This window comes from Ictalurus furcatus, chromosome 3, assembly GCF_023375685.1.
Source record: "Ictalurus furcatus strain D&B chromosome 3, Billie_1.0, whole genome shotgun sequence".
NCBI lineage: Eukaryota > Metazoa > Chordata > Actinopteri > Siluriformes > Ictaluridae > Ictalurus > Ictalurus furcatus.
This window is the reverse complement of record NC_071257.1, coordinates 26,957,527-26,973,879: the sequence shown is the minus strand read 5'-3', so window position 1 is coordinate 26,973,879 and position 16,353 is coordinate 26,957,527. Positions and strand designations below refer to the sequence as shown.

The window sequence follows — 16,353 nt, the reverse complement described above, 5'->3', positions numbered from 1 at the left end:
CCCATCCTGATTTCTTCTGTTTTGGTGTATATCTCATACTAAATTGTTTCAGAAATTAAAACAAAATCTAAGATGAAAATACAGTTTTTAAATGATGATGCTATTTATTGAAGCAAAAAAAATTATCCAATACCAACTGGGCCTGTGTGATTACCATAATTACTAATTCCCCAAATCTATGAAACTGCATTCATGATGGGGTTCAGCTGGACTAGACACAACCAGGCCTGATTACTGCAAACCCTGTTCAATCATATCAAAACTTAAATATAACTTTTTTAACAGCGTGATGTTGGTTAAAAGGTCTTACCCAGTAACACACTATGCCAAAATAGTAGAAGTAAGTGAAAGACTGATCTCCAGTTATCGGAAATGTTTGGTTGCAGTTATTGCTGCTAAAGGTGGGACAACCATATTTTAAATTTAAGGGGGCAATTAGTTTTTCACATTGGTGATAGGTGTTGAATAACCTTTTTTGTTTCTAAATAAATAAATAAATAAATAATACTGTATTGTGTGTTTACTCAGGTTCCCTTTATTTCATGTTGTATTTCGTTTGAAGATCTAAAACTATTTAGTATGAGATGTGCAGAAAAACAGAAGAAATCAGGTACAGTACAATGTAACAACATTGTACATCGTGACAAGATGCACATTTAACTTGTCACTTAAGTGTGTCAGTTCTGGCTTGTACAAATCTGTTTAAACATTGTACAAATGTGTTTAAAATTGTATAAAACACAGTCTTTCAACAAGATATTTATCAAAGTGTAGACCCAAATCAACACAGAAACAGAATTGTGGAACATAAATTCAACATTTCGCAATGGTCATCTCAATCACTCGGTTCAAGCCCTATTGAATGCTATGGTCTGGATCGTAGAAAATGAACAACATAAAGAAAATGAAGATGTTTGAAATGTTCTGCATACAGGAGTGGTCCAAGATCCAAGTGTTTCCATCCACGTTAGATATTAGGAAAAGAGTCAAATTAATAAACAAACAAACAATTCCCACTTAAAAACATCTTATGTTCGAAAATGTATTGTGTTACATTTAAACTTTACAGGGTGCCCAGTTTTTCATTTTATATATTCATTTGTACTTGTTTGTATGAAGGGTGCCAAAAATTCTGGAGTTGTAGGTGTTGATTGTATATCCACATATAGAAAAACACTGTTAACTTCTATGCTTTTTTTTTTTGTTCACAGCACAGTATCAGAATTATTTTTAAATAAGATTCAGCCACAAGTTGGCAGTGCTTAGCTGGAGCTTGTACATTATCTGTTCCACTGAACCGGTGTTGTGTGTCGCTTATCTGCCTTTGACTTCAGAGATAAACTTTAATTATGTAACCTGTGTTTGTTGTTGGTAATGTGAAAATGGCAGCTGCTCTCACCAGTGGGCATCAGATCTGGAGAGCTCTTCATGGTCCTCAGAGGAGTGATCCGCACTGCAGAGACACTGCGTGGACTGGCAATGAGTGGACGTGCTGCCAGTTACAAAAAAAAAAAAAAAAAAACAACGTGTGAGCAATAAGTGAGAACATTGAGATAGCTCATTGTATTCAGGAATAATATTGTGCTGTGTGGTATTTTTTTTCTGTCAGGTGGGTTTGAATATCAAATGGATATGTAGCAGTAAATGTACAGTATATGAGAGTAGGAAGAAGGCAAAATGGAGAGTTTTTGTTATTGCCTGAATGGATCAGGATATTACCTTTTGTGACATGGGACACCTAGCAGGACGTTAAAATACATAGTTGAGACCCTGTTTGAGTACATATATACAGGAACATATATATCAGGTCTACTGAATGTGAGGAAGTTCCCTGGCATTAAACATTGTTCTTGATTCACACCCATGACATTATTACTGACATGACACTGGCACTTTAAGGTGTGTCTTCTTCAAATTCCCCTAGGCTTACTACTATGAGTTACGAAATAGAAAATGTTCTTCACAGTACAGGATAGGATAAGAAATGATGTTTGCGCTCCCTCTTACATATCTCTGCAGACTGAAGTCCTGAAGGCAAGGACGAACAATAGTAAAAACCCTAAAATGCTTATTTGGTTTTGTTTTTATGTGCATGGGAAGAAGAGTGAGTGAGCAGAGATGCATGAGGTAAAGGAAACAGCAAGAGGAAATGAGACAAAGACAGACTCAACAATACAGTAGTCCAACGGGGGAGCACAGAGAGTGTCAATGTGTGTTTGTTCACACACAAGAAATCAACCGTCAGCCGGAAAATATGGGTGTATCACAATGCTGCTGTTCCAACACAATGTGTATATGTGTATATAAATAACTATTTAGGGAGAACTGGAAGATGTGGCTGGGATGGTACTGTTTGTCAGACACATAATAATTATTAAGCATTTTATAGAGTTTTTACTCTATTATAGAGTTTTTACTTTATTAATACATCATAAATACTTGTTTCTTAAATATTGTATGTGCATTATCAATACAGGAGAAACTCATTTGTCAATAATACCAAACCACTGACGGGTTCTTCAGTTTCTGTAGCGGAACAATTTTACATTTTCAGATGCAATCTGTTAATTCTGGATCTGTAAATATAAAGCAAGAAGATGTTTTTTTTTCTTGATACTAAAGTTAACCTAGACCCCAGTCTCACAAGTCAGGACTCACTAGATTCAATCTAGCATTCACTAGATTGTCTAAAATGACACCTACCTTTAAAAAGAGGCCATCTGACTGACGTAATGATCACCTGACAACTGAGTGCTTCAAAACACTTAGATGGAATGTGAACTTTGAGCACAGTGACTATATCCTGCTCTGAAACTCTCATTGGGTTACAGTGTTCAAATGTTTATTTTCTCACTGAAAACCAGTGCAAGTAAATGCGCATATATAATAACAGAGATTCAATCAGTTCGCAACTTGTAAATTCTGTAGGTTGTGGCCAGAAAAGTGTACAAAAGATGATCTGTATCCCATGGACAGAGCATCTGAGGCTGAGACTAACCTAGGCCCTAACCCAAAGTTAATGCGCCTTTATACTCCGCTATGTGCCATAGTATCATCACAATTTGTGAAACTGAGGGATCACGATAGCTTAGTGATTAAGGTTCTGCACTTTTCATCAGACTGGTAAAAGCTTACATGCCACTGGTATGACTCCACAACTTTTCCAGGGAAGCTGTAATAGCAATACCTGTCCTCGGTTTCCTTTCAAAGTTTGGAAAAAACAATTTTTCCATTGGGGTTACTAGTGAAAATTTACCACAATATCATTGTCAATACTAAGCAAGCATCAATCTACAAAAGAACTATTCAAGAGACCAGTGGGCATTTCTAGTTTATATGTTTTTACCCAGTACTTAACCAACACCAGCAAGCCTTTTACATACTATCTAAAATCACAATGATATGCAGGGATGCATACAGACTTACCAGGGGCTGCATCAAATCTCACTGTGCCCCCTGCTGGAGAGCCCTGTGAAGGGAGAGTAGAGATCACAACATGGGACGAAAACAAAAAAACAAGAGATTACAGTCTGCATGAGTGTTCCTATTGTCCCATAATATGATTAAGGCTTAACTAGAACTCATTTTTTTCTGGGTGCATTAATAACATATACAGCAATATTAGAAGCAGTGTTTCACATATTTACCATCATCTAACAGATACAGCAACTAGCCATATGTGAAATGTTTCACATCCAGCTAAAAAAAATATAATGTCACAGCGTCGTATGAACACATTTGGCATGAATATCTTGATGAAACATCCATCCAGCTAACACCTATGGTTGGGTTTCAAACTGAAATAAGATACACACCACATTCAAACTACCCCTGACAACCCTAAAGAAGCTGCTTGGAATATTCCCCCCAAAAAAATATGGGAAAAAACTGGGAAAAACATTACTGAACGACAGACACCTTAATCTTGTTGTGAATGTGTAAGAATTTCCTCTTTGTTTGGATCAACACACTATTTTCCTATTTGTAATAAAATCGTTAATGAGACTTAATGACTCACAAAAACAACCATGGAAGCACATGTGTAATACAGCCATATTGAGAAAATGTGTTTTCTGATTCTAACAGATTAGCTATACTCTTAATAAAGCCACAACACTGAGAAAAACACCATTACCTAAACTAATTCAGTCTAGTGGAGTTTTCCATTTAAGGAGCGTTGACTAGAACCTTGCTAATATAACAAGGTCCCACAAACGCTTCAGATACTACGCTGTAATAATAAGTATTAACTTTCAGTTCCGTCAGAGAAGACCCTGGTCAGCATACAGTACATTCTCTGATTTTCTCTATAAATGGACATCATCCTCAAACACTTTCAGTGTTTCAGTTAACCCCTCAATGGTCCAGCTTATATTTCAGTCATTCATCTTACCTATTATTACAGTTAAATGAATTGGAATGGTTACAAGAGTGAGATAATTACGTCTGTATTCGCTGAGAGGTGCGGTTGGTTTAAGGGGTTAAAGCACAAAAACAAAGTGTTAGTGCTCATGTGTGAGTATGTGTTAAGAGTTTGTGCTCCACATGCTGTATCACCACCTGACTAATTCGCTTACCTGTCTGCTGAGTGTGTTTCCTTTAGCACAACATTATACAGTGAAACACAGCAGAGACTCTGAGTTTAAATGGGTCTCTAGTTTGAGGGCTCAGATGTCTGAGCTGATATCTGTGCCCACTTCTCTTCAAAGACTTCAACCTTGGTTAAGCAGCTTTTGTTTCAACACCATGCCTGGCAAGACAGACCTGTCACCATTAACCAACTGAGAATGTAGCACCTACTTGACATGCATCAACCAAATTAAAACAACTGCTTTCCATCAAACTCCTCACCCCACCCAACATACCAGGCATCTGTGTGAGGGTACTGACCCTACTGAGATAATAATAAGATAATAAATATCTCATACTTACTCAGTATTCAAACATGCATCATGCAGACAGCCCATCATTTCTTAAGGGCCATTTGGAGACTAGAAATAGGGCCCAATGAATGGAGGGAGGGGGTCCATAGTTTTTTCTAGGTCAACACCAGCTTGAGAACAATTTGCTGAGGTATCATGGGCACTCAGGGAGAATTCGTCATATTTGCCACATGCTAGTTAAGGGCGGTTAGTCAGATTTCAGTTCCGATAAAGGCTGCCACATTCCCATAAAGGCTGGCATAAGTATAAAACGCAAGTCTAATAGCCATGTCACAAATCCAGTGATGCCATAAGATAAGTAAGGGATTTACAGATAACAAGTGATGATTTTGAAAAGGAAAATAAATCAGGTCATTAAATTGCAGAGTTCAGGCTTTAATCTCATCTCAGTGGTTGAAAATCACATTGAAGGCTGCTGCAGATCGACTGTAAACAGCAGCCAAGCTGACGTTAGGGCATTCAGTCAGTTAACATGAGCCTTTCGGAAACTATACAAACCTAATGAAATTCACTTTCACATGACCATCTGAAGTAAGCTTTTCAGAAATAGCATTTATATCTATGATCACAAACACATAAAACACATTACGTGTTAATCCAGAACTTTCTACAACACAGCTGTAGCACATCTTATACACCTTTGGCTGCTTTCTCTTCCACTCTACACATCTGTAGAAAAAAAAACGAACAGGCTGAATTTTACTATATCACCCTGGAGTCTCTCAGTATGACATCATTGTAAAACTGCAGCATGAGTACACAAAAGAGCTGAACAAGGAGTCCGGTGTGCTCAGTAAAAGAGTTAAAAACGAGTTACGTAACAGAGTTTGACTTCTGGCTTTTCCAACAAATGGCAGAGGGGGGCAGAGATAGAATAGGGATGGTGAGGATCACAGCAATCAGCTCCAAACATGGCTGTAAAAGAGAGCCGGAGAGCAACAGCCGGCCCTCTTTAATTGAGAAGACCCACTCAGTATGGTAAACAGCTTCAACAGACACGTTGGCCTTAAGCCTGGACTGACAACACTCGCCCTACTTCGGGCCTTCCATTCTCTCAGAGCTGCACGTTTAAACAATGTGGCGTAAATGGAAATGTATGCGACTCATGTCTTTTACTCAGCAGGACTGGATCCAGGGATGTCTTATTTTAGACCACTGTAATCACTGTCAGTGCAAGGAATGATACCAAACAGCTTAGATGTTTCATACAGAACCTGCTTCATTGGTGAATCTGTTTACTACTCTAGATCCTGTAAAATCAAAGACATCCTATGGTTTACAACTCATGACATGTTCAGCAGTTCAAAGAAGCCTCCATTAAAGCAGCCTTTTTGCATCATTATTCACATGTCTGACCACTGCTGAACTTTCAGTGACCAAAGCAAACCATTAAGATTACTACTGAGCCGAGGACTCAGAGCAACCAACCAGTAATAATAACAGCACATGGAGTAACAGGAGCACAAGTGAACAGAGAACAGAAAGACTGGCTCATGTAAGGGTCTTCAGTGCCATTTTATGTCAGAAACATGTAGTTCATTGTGTATGGATGGTCTGGAAAGTGAACAGCATTATAAAAATATGAGTCAAAGGTTCCTGGCATGGATCTGATCAGCTCAGGCAGGCGTTGCTGAGGACAACAAGTGCTCTCAGTCTCAGAGGAGAGAGGATGTCGAGTATGCGTAGCTCTGTCAGAATTTCTGGCCTGATAAACAGCCTTGTGTGGTCTGTTATGTGGTCATCCCAGAAAGCCAGACTGAGCCATAATCACACCAAGCATAGCCCATAGTAACAAAGCTCTGAACTGTATTTCTAATTTTCATTAGCGAGTCATTCTGTGTCTGACTTTCCATCTACATTTCACTTGAGACCGCACTGACGGCAATCCTTAATACAGTAATGTAAACATATTGGAGGTGAGTGTAAAAGATATGGCATTTATGGGTTACATAACTGCGAGGCTGCTTGTTGTACGCCATACAGAACTGGTAACGTTTTAAATCATGTTCTTGCCATCCCTGTTTTATCTCTTAGTCATGGCTTGAAAACATAAAGCCTTAAAACAAAAGTGAAAAAGCCATATCCTCTGTCTGTAAATTGTATATCACAGAAGGTGTAGTATGTCTGAATACAAATGCAGAAATGTGTGCAGTTCGAATTGGGCATTTTAAGACCATATGAAAATGTGCCTGGGGTCTTTGAATAAATAAACGGCCCTTTTTCAGGAGACTGTATTTTACATATAATTTTGTAAAATCCGAATAAGCTCTACAAATCTTTATTGGAAAGGGTTTAAAGGATGTTATTGCACATGCACCTGTGGAACACCAACAGTTTACAATTTATGGAAGACAATTAAGGTCACAGTTACAAAAATTTAGGATATTAAGAGACATTTCTACTGTCTCTGAAAAACAACAGAAGAAAGATACCTAGAAAGATACCTTTGTACCTTAGTCTGTCCAAGCATGAGAGTCCTCTGGGGTCATGTTTATAATTAGATATCATGCTGAAACATGTGACCTATGCCCCTACATCATCATTTATTCACAACCCCTTTTTTGCATCTCACCTTTATCAAAAGACTTTTGATAAACTTTTCCTCTTCAGCCAAGCATTAAAAAAAAACTTTTTTTCGTGATATTTAAGCATATTTGACAATTTCAGGATTCTACTCAGGTTTTTTAATAGCATTTTCATTTCCTGACATGATATCTTAAGTCACATTCTTGTAAATGTTCATAATCTTTGCTGCTAAACCTAAGCTAACCTGACAGAACTTCTCAGGGGATGCGTTTAGAGGATACAAGTAAAAGACACCCACTGTTTTGCAGTCTGCCTTCTCAAAAAAAAGTAGTCAGGCATAGTGTGTACTATTCTACAGCACTGAAACAGTGTCAATAAAATATATCAGACTACTCCAACAGTCAGACAGGTGAGAGACTCATTGTGAATCTCACCATGCTTTATCTACCACTTAAAGCCAACCTTCCATCCATCCAGGGACACCCAGGGATCCATGAAGCATAGCCAAGGGGTCTGTGGTGCATACTTTTTTATTTTGTTAAAGTGTTAGAAATCACAATCCAACGATATGAAAGTTATTTTATTTTTTATTGAGTTTTTATAGTCATTAGTCTCTGCTTGACTGGTCACTTGAAATGAATGTCTTTTATCCAAACCTCAATAACTCAAACACAAGGAGGCCTATAAACAATGTCAACTTGGAACTAATGTGCTCTGTCTGTGGAAAGTTCAGGAATAAAAAGCTCTATAGCTTGGGTAAATAGGCTGAAAATTATTGTAAACATGTAAATACTGAGGCTAAAATTTGAATATCTGAAAAGGACTATGTTTATCAAATAAATCTGTACTAATTACCTACAGTATTTCTTAAAATAATGCAGCAACCGGCAATGCTTTATACTCTGACCATCCTTCCATTTTCTATACTGCTTATCCTACTGGGTCACGGGGAACCTGGAGCCTAGGGCACAAGGCAGGTACACCCTGGTGCCAATCCATCGCAGGGCACAATCACATTCACACACCCATTCATACAATTCAGACACTTTGGACATGCCAATCAGCCTACCATGCATGCCTTTGGACTGGGGGAGGAAACCGGAGTACCCGGAGGAAACCCCCGCAGCACAGGGAGAACATGCAAACTCCGCACACACAGAGCAGCGACAGGAATCGAACCCCCAACCCTAGAGGTGTGAGGCGAACGTACTAACCACTAAGCCTCCGTGCGTCCACTCTGACCAATCTTTAAACAATTAACAAATTAATTTGCTCAAACGTATTTAGTAAAAATAAAAACATTTTATAAAGTTTATGGATACTTTAAAATAAAAACTTGCCACATAGCGTACTCCTATCTCTTTGGTACAGTAACACCACCTGTATTGTTGGCTTATACATAATTGATGATTCCTGTTCTGTTGAAAAACTGTATACTTTTACAATGCTATATATAATTTATGCAATTCTATCCTCTGGATCTTGTGCTATGTGCCCTGAAGGGGTATTCACACGGAGCATGTCACAGTCTATAAATATTTTTGCACTCAGACTGATGACTGCTGCACTGTGGTGATAATTGTTTACACAAATGTGTAGCCTCTGCGCTAGAAATATTAGCTGTCTTGTAAATGAGACTAATTGACCTTAGCTGGGCTCAAATTAAGGGGAAAAAGCTCTTTTAGCTTACTCCATTACTCGTCTCCTGACAAAATTCTTCCTGATTATAATCAGATCATACTGATACCATTCATTTAGTCATTTAGTCATGAAGTTAAATTGCTATATCAATGCTAACGTACTCGTGGGGAAAATGTCCCTACTTATTCATGGAACGCAGACTGTGACAACTGTTTCAGAGCCGTCGGTTATGCGACTGAAGCCTGATAATTTGCCCGGGGGATGCGGACTGTTCCGCCACACCTAAAAACAGCTCACTGATAATCCAACCATTTCAAGTGTTTCCATAACGAAGGCCTGCATAACACCATGACGGAAGACTCCAGAGCTCACTGTTGAGTAATGCTGGGCGCTTTTAAAAAACGATAACACACAAATGTGTCAGATAGGTGCACACATACATGTGAGCCAGCAGGGCCATCATAGGGCTATTATAAACCTGCTTACTGCAACTCAATCATTCATAATGTGTTGTATGTGAAGATATATCTATAGTCTTGTGATCACAGAGCTTCACATACACACATTCATGGTTAAGCTTGTACATTGTCTAAGTGATTTCCATCTTTAAGGAGAGGTCTCCCCAGCCAAACCATTCTCACCCTCTTTATGCCAGCTGCTCAACAAGCTGCTATGCAAGCAAGAAGTGAAAAGAGAAATCTGTCAGCGCAATCTAAATGGAACCGTAAATTGTTTGTTCATTGCCTTGTTTATCTTAATTTATTAGCATAACACTGTGTGCACATAAACCTTGAAAACCTTCTCACACACACACACACACACACACACACACACACACACACACACACTTTGAGCACCACTATCACACATGTTGCAGCCAATAGGGTGAATGAAGGTGAGAGAGAAGACGGACGATGGAGGGTTGCTAGGCAATTGGGTTAACACAACATGGACAGAGCGAGTCAGGTGTTCATGGTTGAAACATCTGGCAGAAGAGTCCTCAATCATTTCCATGCTGGTGTGTGTTTATAGTGAAATATACATGCCATTATCAGACCCTTCTCATTTCTATACATTGGCTACGACATCAATGGGCCTCATTTATCAAACTGGATAGGAACAGATTTACTTGTAAATAATTCACAAGAGCTGAAATATGGTATTCATGAAAATCCAGTCAGTTTCAGAAAAACATTTGTGTCCTACAAGAGCGCCTGAAATTTGTCTTCAAGTCATATCATTTGCATTATTTATCGGAATCTTATATACGAGTTCTACTGTCAAGTTTAAATAGCTCATATATTTCAATTATACATGAATTTTTTTTTTTTTAAATTGTGAAACAAAATTACATTTCATATTAATGATTTGAAAGAAAGCAATTGAAAACAAATCCATAAATGTAGACAACCATTGAAGACTAGCCATTTCATATGAACAATAGAAATGGCACAATGAAAATGGAGGAAGAGTTATTGTGTGTCTGTGGTGTTACAATGATCTGTGATATTTGCCTTTTATGGAGTTTTGTAGGCATCACTAACGGTAAATCAACAGTGCTGTGAACATGCTTGGGAATTTACAGGTGATTGGCACTCATCAACATACACCGATCAGCCATAACATTACAACCACCTGCCTAATATTGTGTAGGCCCCCCTTGTGCCGCCAAATCAGCTCTGACCCGTCGAGGCATGGACTCCATAAGACCTCTGAAGATGTGCTGTGGTATCTGGCACCACGACATTAGCAGCAGATCCTTTAAGTCCTGTAAATTGCGAGGTGAGGTCTCCATGGACCTGACTTGTTTGTACAGAACATCCCACAGATGCTCGATCGGATTGAGATCTGGGAAATTTGGAGGGCAAGTTATTCATCAGACTAGGGACGCTGCGATCCAGATAGTCAAGCATTGAACTGTTTGTCATGTTCCTCAAACCATTCCTGAACAATTTTTGGAGTGTGGCAGGACAACGCAATAGCCTGACAATGTTTAGGTAGGTGGTACATGTCAATGTAACATCCACATGAATGCCAGGACCTAAGGTTTCTTAGCAGAACATCGCCCAGAGCATCACACTTCCTGTGCTGGTTTGCCTTCTTCCCATAATGCATCCTGGTACCATCTCTTGCCCAGGTAAGCGAGGCACACACACCCGAGCATCCACATGATGGAAAAGAAAACGTGATTCATCAGACCAGGCCACCTTCTTCCATTGCTCCATGGTTCAGTTCTGATGCTAACATGCCCATTGTAGGTGCTTTCAGGGTCAGACGGGGGTCAGCATGGGCACTCTGAATGGTCTGTGGCTGTGCAGCCCCATACGCAGCAAGCTGCAATGCCCTGTGTGTTCTCACACGTTTCTATCATAGCCTTCATTAACTTTTTCAGCAATTTGTGCTACAGTAACTCTTCTGTTCTATCTAGTCTATTCTGGATCGGACTTCCCTCCCTATGCACATCAATGAGTCTTGGGCGCCCATCACCCTGTCGCTGGTTCACCGGTTGTCCTACCCACCGGTTGCACAAAAATATCAAATCATCTGAGAGCGTGACAAATTTAATACACTGCCAGTGCCTCATTATTTAAAAAAAGCTCTCATCATCTCTAGTTTTGCCCAGACATACAGACTAATCTATAACACACTTCAACAGCATTACCAAAGGACTGAAATTTGTTGAAGATTTGGTGAAGACAAATCATCGTGCCCGTGTTTCCTGAGACTTCCGCCTGCTTGCTCATTGCACTGCACACAAGTAATATGACTCTACACAACAGTTATAAAAAATTTATCAGCCAACACAAATTATTCATCAGACTAGGGACGCTGCGATCCAGATAGTCAAGCATTGGAATTTCACCCAAATGTTAGAATTTAGTTGATTTTAGCTCTTTTATGAGGTCTATAGACACATACACGTACTGTATTCTAGTAACATCTTTCTCTGGATCTTGGATAAAACTTCTGAATGTTTTATAGTCTAAAGAAAGGTACTCTCCTCTGTGAAAAAATTGTACGCACGTGACAACACCCTAAGAGAAGAGTTTTCTGATTAGCATAAAGGTGATTATTGGAATAAACCTTTACAATAACACAAAACCATTCAATCACAGGAGGCATTAACATTTCAGCACTACTATTTCACAATCACCAGCCATTTTATTTGGAACACCTGTGTACTTGCTCATTTATATATTTGTCAGATCAATGCTAATAAAATTATCTAAATAAAGGACTCTGTGGCTACAGTGGCCACAGGCTCAACAAAAGTGGACAAATGAAGATTGGAAAAACATCGCATTGGTCTTTTTCCAGTTTCGGTGAGTCTTTGTCCACTGTAACCTCAGATTCCTGTTCTTCTCTGACAGGAGTGAAACCTGACTTGGTCTTCTGCTGTTGTAGCCCATCCACCTCAAGGTTTGATGTGTTGTGCAATTAAAGCAATTTAAAGTAACCCAACCATGTTTTTTGGGAAATGGAGAACATGCCAAACTCACAAAATGGAGACAAGCCAACTCCACACAGACAGTAACCTGAGCTCAGGATTGATCCACCGACCCTGGAGCTCCGAGATGCCAACACTACCCACTTTGACACCGTGCCGCCCCCACTATAGGTCAGTGTTAAACATTTTTAATTCGCCTTAAAGTTAGAACATCACTTGAGCATTTAGCAAAAAAAGTGTATATATTAATATCACTGAATTACAGATTTCCTTGAAAAATACTGTACCACAAACACAAACTAAACGCAAATACAAAGTTACACCACCGTATAACAGTATATAAATGAATTTTCAGGATATTGCGTCTTTAAAAAGCTAGACACATTTCATGATTTCCTAAAAAAAAAAATCTCTCACCTATTTACAATGACATAATGGCTTAGGTTCATTATTTTAATTTTCGGCATCATATTTGTTGCATTTTCCAGTATATTCTTTGAGTTATTTACTTTCCAGAACAGTCATCCTGAAGGTCAGTATAAACATTTCCATCGCCATTATTTGCTTGATGCCTCTTTTACTGCTGAACAGGAAAGATCCTGCATCTCTCCTTTCTTTGACTGACTGGACCACCTCTGGGATTTTCAGTTCATTTGTATTATGTCCAAAATGAGACACATTTCATTTAAAGTAATCGAACATTCTTCCTGAAATATTTCCTCAAAATATCCTACAGCAACGACACCAAAAAAACATTTTAAGACGTGACCTTACAAGGCATAGTGGTTGAAACACTGCTCAGTTTACATGTTTAATATGCAGAAGCAAAGCCTTCAAAGGCAATCAGGCTGAAGTGGTGCTCAACTTCAGAGCAGGGAGATTGACTTTCACCTCTGACCTCGCTTTCTTTTGCACCTTTTGCTTCACAGAATCTTTCATAAATTGCGTTTGCTGATGAGCCACAGGTTTGATGCGCCTACTATTTACTAGGGCTGCGTGATATAAACAAACCACGACACTGCAATTACACTACTACATATTTTGATTGTACTACATCTTATAATATTGAAATCTGTTGGATCACAAGAATGAAGTGATTTGTCATAACCGCCACAAAACGCTTAACTAGAACAGTCTGATCAACTGCCTTCCAAAAATATTTTATACTTTCATCTCCATCAAGAAATCAGATTCTATGCAAGTTGGAAACACCACCAACCCTCCTTCCACATGGTCTTACATGGCCTGCATTTACATATTATAGCACTATAGGCTCTAGTATTTTATGATGTAATAACATTCAAACATAATTGTTAGTTCATGTTTCAAAACAATACAGTGAACCTCTATAGCAATATTTAACTTCAATTGAATTCCCTGGAAAAAAAAAAAATAAATAAAATTTAATTCCTTTCCCTATGGCATCCCGGGGGTACGGTGGCTTAGTAGTTAGCACATGTGCCTAGCACCTCTGGGCCTGGGGGTTCAAATCTCATTTCTGCCCTGTGTGCGTGGAGTTTGAATGTTCTCCCAGTGCTTTGGGGGGTTTCCTCCGGGTACTCCGGTTTTCTCCCCCAGTCCAAAGACATTTATTGTAGCCTGATTGACATTTCCAAATGGTCCGTAGTGTGCGAGTGTGTGATTGTGCCTTGCAATAGGTTGGCATCCCGTCCAGGGTGTACCCCGCTTTGTGCCCCGAGTTTCCTGGGACAGACTCCAGGCTCCCCGCAACCGTGTGTAGGATAAGTGGTATGGAAAATGGATGGATGGTATCCCTGATCATAAGGTCCTAAGATTTATCAGAACACAACAAAATATTTAGTGATAGTTTAGATGGCAGCTTGATGGTGCAACTCAATGGCTCACAGCTCCAGGGCCCCCAGTTCAATCTTAAATTCAGGTTATTGTGTGTGTGTGTGTGTGTGTGTGTGTGTGTGTGTGTGTCAGTTTAACATGTTCTCCGCATGTATACATAGGTCCTCCGACATCCCAAAAACATGCCAGTAGGTGGAATGGCTACACTACACTGTCTCAAGATGTGAATATGTGTATGTGTGTGTGTGTGTGTGTGTGTGTGTGTGCATTGTCATGAACTGGCATCCCATCCAGGATATATTCCTGCCTCACACCCAGTGTTTTGGGGAAAGGTTCTGGATCCACCTCAACTTTGGCCAGGACAAAGTGTTTACTGAAATAAATAAATAAATAAATAAATAAATAAATTGGGCCTTGATATCTACTAGGTACTGGGCAGTGTGATCCCAGAAGTACAAGAGTAATCCAGTCAACGCATTATTTATTTAAAAGAGTGACTGATGAGGCCACATTGATTAAGGAAAGCACGTGTGAACGCTACCATGGCCGAGTTCATTCATATTTTAGTTTAGTCTAACTTTCTTTCACTTCACGCCTTGCTTGAGGAGTCTTTAAAAATGTTGGTCCTAATGGACGCAGCAGCTCGAGTTGGCCATATAAGCGCATGCTGGAGGCTCTCCTAATCCCATGCCGCATTATCTGCATGCCATTAGTGCAGCTCAGATGCTAGAAAGAAAAAAAACATTTAATATCCATAGATTTAATGTCTGGATCAACATCAAGTGTAGACCTTTTGCACAAGTTTACACTTCTTTTTTTTTTCCTTTTTTTGCGCTAATCCAGAATGCGCACTGGCCCACATAGGCTACAGTAAGCAAATGCTTCCAAGGATCAGGTGAAACTAAGCTTATAATAAACAACAAAAAAAAACTTCTCTGGACAGGTCTCCGGCTGCTCTGTTCCTTATTATACTCCACGAGATGCTGCGTTTGGCCATTTTTAACGCCTTTCTCATTCTGCAGAATACTAATGACAAATCCTCCTGACGCTGGCAATTCACACACACACGCGCGCTCGTGCACACCCACGCACGGCCCTGATGATAGTGTCACGCTCGAGGTTGCACCGCATTTAATTCCACATGGCACTACGATTAGAAGTGTCGAGCGTGTTAGGTTGTTTACAACGCTGTGTGCGCTAAAGCACTAAAGTAACTCACTTTGCCAGCGCCGCAAATGTGACCGCAGCGGACAGAGCAGCCTGGAGGGCTCTTAAATGTCTCCTCACTGCACTATACAGTGCATCTCATTACCTACAGAAACCACTGCTTCATATCCTATATAGTCTACTTGTATAGGCAGTAAGGAAGCATTTGGGACCCGATCGGGGCAAACGTTCATCCTTTCCTATAGCGTTGAGCGTCGCATAAATGCAGCGCGCGCTTACCTTCACGCGGAAGCAGTCCAGGTTTCCGTGGTGACGACGCAGTTTCCAGTGAGCTCTCGCGCTCAGCGGCAGCAGCTTTGGCCTGGGCTTATTAGCATAAAACTCTTTGGTCTCTCTCTCTCTCGCTGTGTGTGTGTCCACAGCTGGGGTGGGCGGGGCTGCAGGGGGCGGAGACTAGCGCAAAATCAGGCACGTGGATGCAACCGCAGCAAAATAAAATAAATGTGAGGTCTAGTGCTGAACAAACACTGAAAGAGTTAGAGCTTATTGGCAGCAGTATTATTTTAGTGCACAAGTTCTCAACCCTGATCCTGGACTAGCCTCTGCTCTGTGTTTTCCTTTCTCTAACACACCCACTTCAACTCAGGAAGGGATGTTAATTAGCTAATTGGTTGAATCAGGTGTATTAGGAGAGAGAAAACTGAATGCACTAAGATGTGCAGGACAGGGGGTACTCCAGGACCAGGTTTGGGAACCTGTGATTTAGAGTAAGGATGGCGTGATTAAAAATGATATCATGTAGATCTCCCCAGT

The 16,353-nt window shown here is 39.9% G+C and overlaps 1 protein-coding gene across 2 annotated transcripts in view; it reads right to left on the bottom strand.

Annotated features, from left to right (window-relative positions):
• LOC128605934 (sorbin and SH3 domain-containing protein 1) overlaps positions 1–15,910 on the bottom strand; it is a 53,863-nt gene extending 37,953 nt beyond the window's left edge. The window contains exons 1-3 of one of the 2 annotated variants that reach the window (XM_053621816.1): positions 15,820–15,910; positions 3,427–3,469; positions 1,400–1,492 (exon numbers count right to left, since the gene is read on the bottom strand). In XM_053621816.1, coding sequence (XP_053477791.1) covers positions 1,400–1,430 — 31 coding nt within the window. In that variant the 5' untranslated portion in view covers positions 1,431–1,492; positions 3,427–3,469; positions 15,820–15,910. Of the gene's footprint in view, positions 1–1,399; positions 3,996–15,819 lie in introns of those variants that run through there. The other variant, XM_053621817.1, reaches the window with a different exon arrangement.
• Between the last annotated feature and the right edge of the window lie 443 nt (positions 15,911–16,353).